The sequence below is a fragment of the Hesperophylax consimilis genome, chromosome 20, assembly GCF_061612785.1.
Source record: "Hesperophylax consimilis isolate HC1 chromosome 20, BYU_Hcon_1.0, whole genome shotgun sequence".
Lineage (NCBI taxonomy): Eukaryota > Metazoa > Arthropoda > Insecta > Trichoptera > Limnephilidae > Hesperophylax > Hesperophylax consimilis.
Window position 1 is genome coordinate 29,269,469 of NC_142855.1, and position 14,206 is coordinate 29,283,674.

General features: G+C 34.8%; 1 protein-coding gene across 1 annotated transcript in view; it reads left to right on the forward strand.

Annotated features, from left to right (window-relative positions):
- Positions 1-14,206, forward strand: part of LOC149414506 (uncharacterized) — a 29,774-nt gene that overhangs the window by 14,233 nt on the left and 1,335 nt on the right. The window contains exons 4-8 of the mRNA XM_089644209.1: positions 6,397-6,580; positions 8,539-8,723; positions 9,035-9,326; positions 9,719-9,972; positions 13,065-13,220. Coding sequence (XP_089500335.1) covers positions 6,397-6,580; positions 8,539-8,723; positions 9,035-9,326; positions 9,719-9,972; positions 13,065-13,220 — 1,071 coding nt within the window. The remainder of the gene's footprint in view (positions 1-6,396; positions 6,581-8,538; positions 8,724-9,034; positions 9,327-9,718; positions 9,973-13,064; positions 13,221-14,206) is intronic.

A 14,206-nucleotide genomic window follows, 5' to 3' on the forward strand; every position in this document is an offset into this window, starting at 1 on the left:
TGCAATGTACCAAGTTTTTTTCATACTGTCTTAAAAATTACATCTTTTAAATGGCGACCCTAATCGCGCATACACTGGTTAAATCGTTTTTTGAAGTTCTCGTCCACTCTTCTCAGCATATCAATCGGAATATTGGCAATAGCATCGCGAATGTTGTTCTTCAGGTGATCTATGGTCCGTGGTCGATCGACATAAACAAGGGATTTCAAATAACCCCATAAAAAAATCACATGGAGTCAAATCCATGAAAAATCATTCGAAGCGAGCGCGAAAGGCACGTTGCGTAGCAACTACTGAGCGACCGTTACAAAAGAAGTTCTCTACGGCGAAGGCCCGCTGCTCTCTAGACCACAGCATAATGGCAACTGACGAAAATGGGAAACAAACTTGGGGACGTCCCCCTCCAGATGCGCCCCCTCCCGCCCCTCTACCTGCCCAACTCAACGGTCGGGAATTTTTTCAAATAAGTAAGTTTCTCTGGCGCACCCTGTACTTACATAATATATAATTGAACTAGAATTCCCTCATCTATGTAAAAAAATATTTTTTTCAAATATGAAATAAAAAAAATATATATATTTCTAGTAAAACTAATAATAATATTTTTGCTGTACTAGTAAGTACTTTATTAGTTTATTAAAATAAAAATAGTATATAATTTTCTCTTAAATCACTAGAGAACTAAGTCAAATAGTCAGTTAGTACACTGTAGTATATACCATCCAATATGGTCTAACATAATTTAAATTTTTAACGCACATAATTTTTACTCAGGAATCACTTTTTATTTTAACTTATTTTGAAGGTTATACCCGTCATTGATGAATCTAAGCGAAACATGAAACATAACTAGACACAGAACATAAAAAGATAACGGTTGCAACTAGGAATCGAACGATTTTGATAATTAATGTTCAGAAATAAAATTCCTTACAAAATGTTAAGCGAAAGTAAAATGTACATAAAATTGTCTTAAAATATTATGTAGGATAGTAGAATCATTATTGTAACATTTTTTTAAACACCATTTGGTTAAACTAAAGGAACTTGGACCATTGTGCCTTTTTAAACTTTCTTTCATTTTCCTTTTAGCTATATTCGTGTTACCATTTCACACCTTTTAAGCAATTGTGAGGTTCAATTCATTCAACGTGGATAAATTCATAATGAAATAGATCACTTCAAGAACCGATTGCCCAAATGAGTAATAACCCAACGATACTTGGTTAATCTCTACATAGTATAAAACTAAGTCACTATCGGCGTCTGTCTGTTTGTGTGCTTTGTACTATACAATGGAGTTTGATAGGGTTTTCACTAGGTAACTCCATTAATGGAGGACTGAACGCAGTTAGCGCTAACGAAAAAATGTCCAAAGAAGCGAAGTAAGCAGTCCATAATGGAGTGCTGGTACCTAGCCTGATGTATGGAATGGAGGTATGGAACTGGCAAAGATAGGATGAAAGTAGATTGAATGCTGTTGAAATGAGATCCATGAGGTGTATGTGTGGTAAAACCATGTATGATCGTGTGAGGAATGTGGAGATCCGCAAAGAGTGCATGGCTGATGTAAGCATAATGAGTAAGATCAAGAAAGGGACGCTTAGATGGTTTGGGCATGTAGAGCGAATAAGCGAAAAAAGGAGTGTAAGGATAATATACGATGCAAATGTGAATGGTAGCAGAAGTGGGAGACGCCCGAGGAAGACATGGCACGACCAAATGAATCAGATACTTGAGTCGAGCCATGTCAAGAGTGAGAACAATAGAAGAGTATGTATGAGACTATGTAAGACCGAGTTGTTTGGCGGACCGTCCTCTCTGCCTACTCCTGCGGGGAAACGGCGTGGTGGTTAGTTAGTTAGGTATATATATATATATATAATACGTAGATATTATATTTATTGATAGAAGAAAAAATCGAGCAACGCCGGGTACATGTCAGTTAGTTCATATTAAGTATTACTCAACTTTTGTTACATGTGTTATTCTTTTAGATTTATTTCAGAGAGTTAAACTATCAGTATAAGTAAGATGTGTTAAAAATTTAGTCAAGCATTATGTATTTCTTTTGGTAAGTATGAAAAATTCACAATTCCCAACTCTCATTATAATTGTCCCAAGCTCACGATTAACGGTGTTCCACAAGGCACAGGTTTTGTACCAATACTATAATATCTCACGTACATCTTTCAAACATTCGACTTCCATTAAGCTTATCTAAGTCATGCTGTGCACACTAAATTATAACACAGTAATTATTAGTTGCCGAGTATCTTAAAAATATGGGTACAAGCTATAAAGTAAGGAGAAATTCAAATCTTATCAGTTCATTTGAAACCTGAGTTAAATTTGATTTACTTTTAAAATAGTATAAATCAGAGGCGCAACCTGAATTTTGGCACTTAAAAATTAAAGTTTTTTTTTGTAATTTTAACCAAGCTTACTTTTAGTCTCCTTGTAAGTTATTATTGTAAGCCAGTTATTTACTAAGCCAAGCTTGTGCTAAATACTGAAAAATAACCTGCTTGTTTTTCCACGAAATCAAACAAACACCCGCTTTTCATCAAACCTGGGATACATGCTCCCTAAAACTAGAACCACATTCGCTCAACGACAATTCTGGCAACACCGATATAAATTCAATTAATTCTTTATACATTTTTACTATCAGTGTTCAACATTGGCTATTTTAAAAGGGACCCTTCTTTAAGGAATGGACGAGTTCCTGACACTGTCTTAAAAAAGGTATTAACTCTATCATTTATTTAGTTTTATCTTTATTTCTAATATGGTTTGGACTGTCTCATTCCAGGTGCCCTCTCCTATTCCAGTTTTCCTCGGGCGTCCCCGACTTCTGCTATCATTCTCTAAGCACTCCTGACACTAATAACAACATTATTTTCAGCGTCAGCGGTACAGTAATTATTTAGTCTATAGGGGACAAACGAAAAAATAAACATTAATTTTTATGTATCCTCGTAGATTGATTATATTATATATAAAGCTTTGAAAATGTTGGGATTTATTTTAAGGGTATTTAATGATTTCAACAATGTCAATACTGTAAAAACATTATATATGTCACTAGTAAGGAGTCATATAGAATACAATTCCACAGTTTGGTCCCCAAATTATAAGGTTCATTCACATGTGATTGAAAGAATCCTAAATAAATTTTTAAGATACGTAAATTTTAAAATGGGCATTCCTAGAGAAAACCTTAATTACGATAACATCATTTGTTCATAAAATTTAATAAAATTATCTGATCGTAGAATCATTTCCGATTTAACCTGTTTGTATAAAATCATTAATGCAATGTTTGATACCCCTGATTTATTACATGTAATCTCTTTTCATACTCCAAGCAGGTCGGTTACAAGACAGTATCTACCATATTATTGTAGCAATTCTATATCAACGTCCCAATATCACACTCCTATGCGACAGATTCAACAGCTAGGAAACAAATACTCCGATGTTGTTGATATATTTAGTACATCAATTTCATTATATAAGCAATAAGCATACCTTATTGAAGTTTTTTTCATCTAGGGAATATTTTGATAAAACTATTTAAATTGACAGTATTACAGTATTTTGTCGGCTGAAAGAAAAAAAATATTTTGGATTTTTTATATTTATATTTTGTATCTACATACTGTGTGGATCAAATTCAACAATGCTTTTTTTTTATATATGTGTTTTAAACAGTCATTTCCTGCACTATTTAGGAGTATAATTTCTTAAATATTGTAATATATGTATGTAAAAGCCTTAATAGGAGTAAAATAAATAAATAAATATTTCGTATACATGTAATTTTATAATGTACATTTACATATTTTGTTACCAAAGATTATAGAATGTAATTATTTTATGAAAAAAATGGGGAAAATGAAGTATACTTTTTTTGATCTACACCTTTTCTTCTTGAAAAACTGGATTATTATTATTATTATATTTTTATTTTATTTTGGGAGATGAAAAGCCCCTGGGTGCGCCACTGGCATAGATTGTCTGCTTCTAGATCTTGTAATCTATCACGTAATTTTCTGAAAAACCAATCACTGGTTATTATGATGTTCGGTAAAATAAATAGTCGAGTTAAAATAGAATATTTCTAACATAAATATGTTAAAAAAATATATTTAAGAGATAACAGAGCATCACACGAACACACAATCAGATGGCTTCATTTCACGTGGAAAACCAATGCGTATCGGAACATAATCGATTTAATTAATTACTAATGAATGAAGGTCACGTCGGCTGTTGGAGTGAAGAGAGGGAGAGGGGAAGATAAAGGTTGTGAAGTACCTGGCAAATCAGATCTCAGTCACTAAACATGGCTATATTTTATTTTAAACTTCTGAAGCAAGGCAGACTGCACGGAGAAAAATGAGTAATGCAAATTTATTGAAAATCTCTTCAAATTATTTGTAATCCTGTTAAAATCAGGATTGCAGGCCGTTTCCTGATACACTTTTAGTAATTTCCTAATATATGGGAACACATGAATGCATCTGCATTTGCAAATATTGAATTTTCAAAATATTAGTATTTTTAATACATTCGTATTTTACTGAAAGTTTATCAGAAAACCTATTAATTCGTTCGTGAAGGACGTATGTATGTTCTGAGGCTGAAGGTGTAGGGAGGAGAAGGAGATGGGGAAGAGGAAGGTCAGAAAGTACCTGTCTATTCAGATCTGGTCAACAAACACGAATAAAGCCATTTCAATGAACTTTTGATTCAGAATGGTGGTCTTTCACCAAGGAGATAACTGAGAGCACTTGCTAGTCCGCCATATAATATGGCGCATCTCCTTTCTTTCTATTATCAATGGTTGGCTCACATCGGAAGGAGTTTATAATTTTAGGTACATTTAAAAAAATCCTCTTTTTTTAAACGGTGTCTTCACACAAAAGCTTTACTGAAAGTATTAAATAATTTATAATTTTTAGTCTCCATTCGTATCTACCTCAGATCGGGTTGTTTATTATGAACGTTTTTTACAAGGCGATACATATATAGTATCAGTATATATGAATTAACTGGACGGAAAGGGGAGGAAGATGATGGTTGGGATGTACCTGGCTATTCAGATCTGATTGTTGCCCAACATTTTTTGACATGACATCACGGTTGACATGTTTCACACGAAAAATGGTCTTTTCTACGACTCGTTCTTGAGTTCAACAGCTCGGTTGTGTTTTCTTCCTCCTACAATATGGGCCATTTCAAGACCTATGTTCACTCCTTGCTCTCTCCCAAAAGACACTTCACACAGCATTCCTAAATATGTCACAGGCACTGAAGGGAATTATTTTCCTCAAGGGCGTTCGTGTGCTTTTGATTTAATGTGAAACAAAATTGAGTAACTAAGTAACAGGGGTGAGCAGAGAGGCCAAATATCTCGATCTAGGAACACACTTCTTTTCTTGTTCACATTAATAAATCGTTCCACATATACTCTTCTATAATTCCTCTTACTCTTGACATGACACGACTCAAGTTTTGGTTCACTTGTTCCTGCCATGTCTTCATCGTGCGTCCCCGATCGTCGCTAGTGTAGATAATCACGCCGTTTCTTATGCAGGGGTAGGCAGAGAGAACGGATCGGTGGCACACACTACTTGCTTCATTCACACTCATACATACTCTTCTGCTATTCCGACACTTGACATGGCCAGACTCAAGTATCTGGTTAACTTGATCGTTCCATGTCTTCTTTGGGCGTCTCCAACTTCTTCTACCTTTCACATTCTCGTCACATATTTTTTCCTTTCTTCGTTCATTCGATCTACATGTCCAAACCATTTAAGTATATCTTTCTCACTACGCTTACATAAGCCACTTATACGTCTCAGGGATCTCATTTCTCCAGCATTCAGTCTATTTCCGAGGCAGTTCCATGCCTCATTGCCATACATTAGGGTAAACAGGGTAGGCAACAGAACTCCATTGTGGACGGTTAAAATCGCTTCATTGGACAATTTTTGTTTGCGCCAACCGCGTTCAGTTATATTCAGACATTTCCAAAAATTGACAGATTTACGAATAACAATCCAAATTAGAAAATTGAATAAAATCCACTCCAAAACATATTACTTTTTATTTATTTGATAACAATTATAACAAGATAACAAGTTTTCAAAGCAAAACATATAAAACTGCTACAATATCAATTTATATCATTGTGAATCCGACTTCCGCGGTTTCAAAATCAAAAGTAAACTAAAATCACCTATTTTGTAAACGTCTACATCTGCGCCTTTTGGTTTTCGGATCATATCAATTTTCAAAACGGTCCACGGTGAAGCAAAAAAAATGTGGACTAAGAATTGTGTAATTTTTTTGGCCTTGTTGGTGGCGTGTGATGCATACGAGGTTCCTGAGACTGTCAAGGCTCTTGGATGGCACACTCTGGACTTCCAGCAACTGCCGACTCCAGCGGACTTGGCTTTCGGACTGTCTGAAGACGAATTTGAGGACTATTTGGACTTCTGGCTTCAAAAGAAGACGGAATTGACTCTGAAAAATACCATTATTCAGGATGAAGTTGATTCGAGAGGTCAGTTATTTTTATTGCTTTATACTACATTATATTGTAACTAGCTATAGTCCCCGGCGTTGCCCGGTTTTTATTATTATTTAATGAGCAGGCAGCATCCTGATGATACACTCATATCTGATTTCACAAAATGTTTAACAGTAATTAAGTTATTGCCATTGAAAATAAGTCAATCCTTTCTTCCCTCCAAATAAGAATCCAACAGAGCTTTCAATAGATTTATATTGGTAGAATGGAGGACATATTGTGGAAGTATGTTCCATGCATCCACTAGTTCAATGCTAGCAATATTTCAAATCCCCGCAGCTATGTAACTAAGAAAATCAAACAAAATAAAGCAAGAATAAGAGAAGATGTTTTTTTGTAAACAGTAGATCAAATCCCCGCAGTTATGTAACTAAGCAATACAAACAAAAAAAATAGAGGAGATGTTTTTTAATATGAGATTATTTTGATAAAAGTATTAATAAACGATATTATTGCTATATTTAACTTTATCACATATTTTTTATCATCTCAATTGATTAAAATTGGAGATACCCGACATTTTAAATACGGAGATTAATCCAATTATTGATTATTAACAATGATATTAATACTTAGCAGATTTGTATTGTATGAGGTGACGTGGTCCCGGCGTCGCTCGGGGTTTTGACTGGTTTGTAGTAATGTTTGGAGGTTGTGAGTTCTAGTTTACCTGAAAACTGGGTCAATTTTTAACTACTCAGGTTCATTTGAGAACAAGCAAGTAGTACCCGTACAGTCAATTTGTTCGATTTTTTAAACAACACATATTATGGAACAATAGAAATTTTTGTATCTTCCTTACCGTCACAGATAAAAATATGAACTGTAAAACGAGAAAACACCAAGCTTTAAATTCAAATACACAAATTAACCACATAATAATAAAAATGTAAAGCTCTATCAAACCAAAAGTTCCGACCGCAATTTGAGAAATTTTTTTAAAATGTTGTTTTTTTTATTATCAGTAATTTTAGATCAGTATTTAGACGCGACAACGTTAATTTTTAAAACTTTTTCTTGTTTTCATTCAGAATTTGAATATTTCAAAAATTGTGTAGGTATTTATAATTATACAATTTGAAAGTGTATTTTATCACACTTTAAAAACAGTTTTTAGAAATATACACAGTACACACAAATTCTCTGACTTTTTGACACCGTCTTTAAGACCGGCCCAGATATTCTGAAAGCGCGATCTCCAAACTTAGTATTCAACTGATGACGTTGTGATTTAAGATTTAACTGCCACAGAACAGTGTTTTCCGGAACACATAGACGTTCAGAGATGTAGGGTGGGCCCATTTCATTGATGGATTTAAACACCATCCAGCACAATTTGTACTAGATTATTTCAGGGCACTTGAGCCAGTGAAGATAACGAAGGGGTTCTGAAATGTGCGAATATTTTGAAACCCCGGTTATGAACCGTGCTGCTGTATTAAACATTTATTGAAGTTCGTCAGTTTGATATTTTGGAAGGCTGGAATAAATTTCGTTGCAGTAATCGAGACGTGAGACTTCGTAAGAGTTAATAAGTAGTTTTGTTGCCTCTGTAGGAAGGTTTCTTCAGACAGACTAGAGTTGTCTTAGGTGCTAATTATTTGACTTTTATACGAAAAATCCAAATTTTAATTGACACCGAGAAGTTTTACTGTTGTTTTGGGGATGATATCGCTGCTGGATATAGAAAAAAGGTGAATCGTATTTGAAATGTTGACGTTCGCGTCCACCATCCAGCACAAATTGTACTGTATTCTATGAGGGAACTAGAGAGGTTACGAATGAATTCTTCACCAGAAGCACATCTCCAGGGCACCTAACTATTTTCTTTGATCATAAGTATCCGCAAATCCCCTACTTTAGCGAGGAAATCTTTAATTTAATCAGATGATCAAGTGTGGAGTTAATTATGTATGTATTTTCTGTTTTAGCCTCCTGTTCAGTGACTGTGTCGTCTCTGACAGAACCACAGCCCGTGTACGCAACTGGTGGAGCCCTGCTGGCCCCCTCGGGCAACTCTGGCAGTATCGCCTTCTCCGACGGACAGGTGGTCACCATGGCTTGCCCCAGTAGTACCTTGAGCCATTCCTCAACGACCAGCAAGCCAGTAGAAGCCGTGAGAAGTTTTTTATTTTATTTTTTTGGTTTATCTTAATGTTAGGTATAAATTAAATAATAAGTAAATTTTGATCTAAGCTAAAATTTGTTATTTCATATCGTATTAGGGATTGCGCTAATGATAGATGATATATTTACTTTGTTTAATAATACATTCGTTTTTACTAAAAGTTTATCAAGAAACCTATCAATAATCATTTTCTACGTGTACTTAATATCTAATACAGCGCTCTTTTACTAGCGTTTGTTCTAGGGCCGACCCTGTTTGTAGCTTTATCTCCAAAAACTATAACTCGATTTTATTTTCAGAATCTCGTCTGCACCGGAGGAACTTCCTTCTCGGCGTCGAGCTGGCTCTCCGGCACGATCGGTTTCTCCACTGTGGCCTGCACAGCACACTCCAAGCCCACAGAGGTCAAGGGGAGCAGCTGCGTGGACGGAGGCACTATCATCACTGTGGGTCTGACTGCCGCAGGCAAGGCGCACACCATCATGACTATCTGCTTCCACGAGACCAAAGCCGAGGTGTTCTATGTGCTTTATGACCAGAACCCCGATAACGCTGTATACATGTCTGGTGTAGCTAGACCTTCCTTCTCACGTGAGTTAAAAAAACATCATATTTTTGCATTACTTCCCCACACAGCTTGCGTCGTATTTTAGGATGCTGTGTGGGTTTTTTTAACGACTCGAATACTCACATCAATAACTGGAATATGAGTTGAGTGATTGGCTTCGAGTTAAACAACCGTTCTTTGGAATTTTAATACTGATAGATGACGGATTTCCTCAATATGGTGTTGACCATCGTCCGTGCTAGACCACCAGAGACTTTTGGAGACGGTCTGTTCTGTTTGGCCTTAACCTTGTCAGAACAGCTGATCTTATGAAATCTCAATAGGAAACTAAGTTTTCGCAGACCTCACAAAGTCTGTTTGATTTTTTATACACAGTGGGAACCTTTTCAAATGACTTTGTCTTCTTTTTTCACAGAGGGTGCCTTCTACCCCGGCCTGAGTGTGGACACGTTGTATACCCAGGTTTCACAGAAGGCCGCGTTTGACACGATCCTTGGCTCTGGGGCCGCCGACAAGTACATCAATACCACCTACTTCCTTGCTCGAGGACATCTCGCCGCCAAGACCGACTATGTGTTCTCTCCGGCGCAGAGAGCTACCTTTACATTTGTGAACGTGGCCCCGCAGTGGCAACCGTTCAACGGAGGCAACTGGAACACTCTGGAACAGGTAATCTTCTTAAAATCCTCTTGTATCCAAGATGGATATTTCCGTTACCTGTTTTTTCACGTTTTTCGATAATTTTAATACCCCAGTAAAAAGAAGCCAATTTTTTTTTTTTAAATAATGCTCATTTAACAAAATGATGATATAGGTATGTAATTATTTCTTAGCCTAAATTTGATAACTTAAAATACAAAAAATAAGGTAGGACATATCGGTATTCGATATTTGCAATACCTTTTGGTCAAACATTTTTTTTAAATTTTGTTGGGTATGTTGGTCAAATCTCAATTTAAGTTTTGCATGAAAAATGCAACTCAGCAGTTCCCTTTAGTGAAAATAGAGGTTTTGGTTGAACAAACGACCCGTTCTCATGTGACAAATTAATGTTAACAGTGTGCAAACGTTTACGAGCGTTTATCAAGACTTTTCAAGTTCGAGCATCTTCCATCGAAATAATGGTAGAACAAGTACAGATTTTTTCCACCTGACGCTTATGCTCTAAAGATAGCAATTCGTTTGTTAAGATGAGGAATGTGTCAAACGCACCGCCCGTTTCTGCAGATATCTGAAGGCCGCAGTCATTTTCCCTCACATATGATTAAGTTATTTTATTTAATCTGTGCGATTGTGGGAAATGAACCCTTGACCCGTAGTCACAAAGCAAGCACGCTCTGTTTAAATCACACCCACCAAACATGCCATCGTTACGCTATCTCGAAATACACTTTATTCAAAGAATAATCTTAAGCTGCCATCCATCATTACAGATTTTAATCATATTTACAAGGAGATTATATTGGAAATTCTATATTCAATCAATAACTTAAAAAACAACAACATAGTCTAGTCTCAAATCATTCGCTGTTTTAAATAAGATATAACATAGTCGTATATTAACATATTAGAAATTAAAAGAGGTCAGGCAGTTGGACCCGCTAGACGTTGGACTATACCGTGAAACGATACACACATGTCCTCAACATAGTACTAGGAAAAAAATTATTCACACTTTTATTGGCGATGCACTACGTATTAATGCAAAATCATGTGTTTTTTGTTTGAAAATTTGGTCGCCTAGAAATGTTTCAGATGCTTCAATTAAATACTGCGAGTAGAATACATCTTGGCCTTTGAAATAATCGAGTATTTTTGAGAAAGGTTTTTTTATAAGCCCAGAAAAAAATAATCTATAAGGCCTATGAAAACTGTTTAAACATCAAAATCTCCTACTTACGAACCCATTTTCGGTTATGATTTTATTGTATAATGTGGCAAATTAAGTTATTTATAAAATGATCGGAAAAAAAAAATTATGAATGAACATCCACAAAATAAAATAAAAGGCACTTTTTGGCCATGTTTTTTTCTTGCATAAATCAAAACAGGCGGATGGCGTTACGCGGGAATTTTAACCTTATCGCCATCTACGTAAGGGGTGTTATTGATAGCGGCTCGATTTACAATATTAAACGACGTAGTGCATCGCCTTAAGCGGAAAATATTGCTCGGGCAAAGATGGAGGACTTATCTAGCAGTGCTTTGAACTCGAGACGCCCGGGTGGGAATCTTACGCATTTGTCCACTCGGTTATTATTCGGTTAAATTGATATGATTTAAAGGTTTACATTTTAAACAAAATACAAATATTTCCGTTTTAGAAAAGACTAAACGATTTTCGTCTAATTCTCTTCGTTTGAAGAAACGTTTTCGTCTTCTGCGCTTGTTTACATTGTATAGTGTGTTTGTTTATATAATAATTAATATTTCAATCCAACGTTATTAATTTGTTTATACGCAAATTTTTATGAGCTGGAATAACTCATTCTTTATTACCGGGCTGACATTAGATTGTTCCAGGATATTTTCAATTACTATAAGACATTCTTGGAGATGTTGCTACACAAGGATTTTGAGTCTAAAGAAAAGAATTCATTTCTTTAGACTCATTGACATTCCTTTGGACAATAAACTTATGAGAAAGAAAAGACAGCGATACAAACCATCGAGGTTAATAATGGCTATGACATAAATAACATCGAAAAAATTATAATAATCATGAAATATAAAAATAAAATTAATTCAAACTATCCGGTAAATAATAAAAATTAGAAAAATTTGCATGTCTCGAATTAAAAAAATGTTAAATAAAAATTAAAAAATGCAGTCTAAATATAGCTTAACCAATAATAACATAGGAACAAACCTTTAAAACTGCAAAAGTAGAAATCCTAAACTTAATAATAGTGGCATATATTATGAATTAAAATGTTCGCACGCCGACTGCAACGCTACTTATATCGGACAGACGGGAAGGGCTAAATCAACTAGATTCAAAGAACATATAAGATGCTATAATAATAAAAGCACTTTTTCAAAATTCGCAGAACATCTCTTAGTGAATAATCACGTCCCGCTTGACAACAATGAACTTAAACACTTGCATATAGAAAGAAAGGGCAATAGTTTATATTTACTAGACACTAATATTACATTAACTAAAAACTAAAGAAAATTATTTACTTCCCGCTTCTTAGCATATTCACATAACCTAAGCAATATAAACATTTAAATACATTAATAGCAGATACATCATTATTAAACAATAAACATAACATTACTGTGTGGAAAACAGACTTCAAATTACCTCACAGAATATGAAATCTATTGTCACAATTATTTTATCAGTAAATCGGCTTAACCGGTAATAAATCATTTTAAATTGGTAGGGGGTAAAATAGAATCATATAAATAAGTCGTCTAAACGTGGTTATAACCACAGTTTAAAAATGGCCTTGAAAGCCGAAACAGCTGAAACAATAACAAAAACCAAAAAATACTTGCTGAACGATTTACATTAAATTTTCCAAAAAGTAATACCTATAATTTATATATGTCTTCCGGTTTTTTTCAAGCATGCTATTATGGATGGATAATAGAAGATGTTTATCTTGTACGAAACAAATTTTATATACTAAAAATGTGGTTCCTACGAATTTTTTTTAAATTTGTAGAATTAGTTAGCAAATCAAACAACCGAGTTGTAAAAACGAGAAACTCGCAAGTAATCCTTTAACGTCGTTATTATAACGTTTCAGAACTTGAGACTGCGTATTGGGGTCGCAAACGCAAGGACTAAGGTCTACACCGGCACCTGGGGCATCCTTCAACTGAAGGACAACAGTGGAACTGCAAGGAACCTTTACCTCAGTCCTTCAGGAAGTAAGATCCCTGTGCCGCTGTGGTACTACAAGGTAAGATATAGCACATCTATTTATATCTATAAAATCACATCACTACGTTCGTACAATCTAATCTCCAAAATCGCTCAATCAATTTCAATTAAATTTTGTGAATGTATATACCTAGTTGGTTCAAGTTTAAAAGATGTGAAAAATTTGGACCCGATAATTGGTAATGTTGTCAAGTTAAAAAAAAATAATTCTCAACATTTATATTTTTTAGATTTCTCATCCAAAAACACATACAACTATAATTTTCAACTTCCCTTCATAGAAGGCGGTCTGTGGCAGGACATCGTCTGCCTGGGTCTATGTATTAAAATATTATATAAATAAAAATGTAAACGTTCTTTTGTTTAAAATCTTAAATCTCAAAAAGTTCTTTACCGATTTTTTTGAAATTTGTATGCAATTTTGTTGCGTTTGAAGACGCGTATGTTTTTTTTAAATAAAGGTGTCACCGTTGGACAGACATGCTTTTAAAAAAATAAAATTTCTAACTTCTTAATAAATTAGCAATACTTTTCTCCGTGCATGCAAAAGAACAGTTTTATGCTAAACTTATTTTTTTGTTTCATTAAGTAATATTATTATAGCCTTCTTGTTACTTTATCCCGTGCTGTTGAACCCATCGACTCTACAACTTCTGTGAAAGCATTATTCAATTTTGGTACAAGTAACTATCTAAATAACCGAGTCCTGATATTGCTGTTTCACTGAGTTATGTTATTACAGCCTTCTTGTAACTTTATGTCGTGCTGTTGAACGCATTTACTCGACAACTTCTGTGAAAGCATTGCCAATAGCAATCTAGAGTCCTGATAGTGTTGTTTCGATGGAGTAATGGTAGTTGGTTTTCATTAACACCTGTCTTCCGAGATAACACACTGTGTAAATTATTTATTTATTTATATATACGCCTAAAAAGGCTTATACATAAAAGTGATACACGATGCAGTGTACATATGAGAATATCTGTATTATACAGGAGATACTGA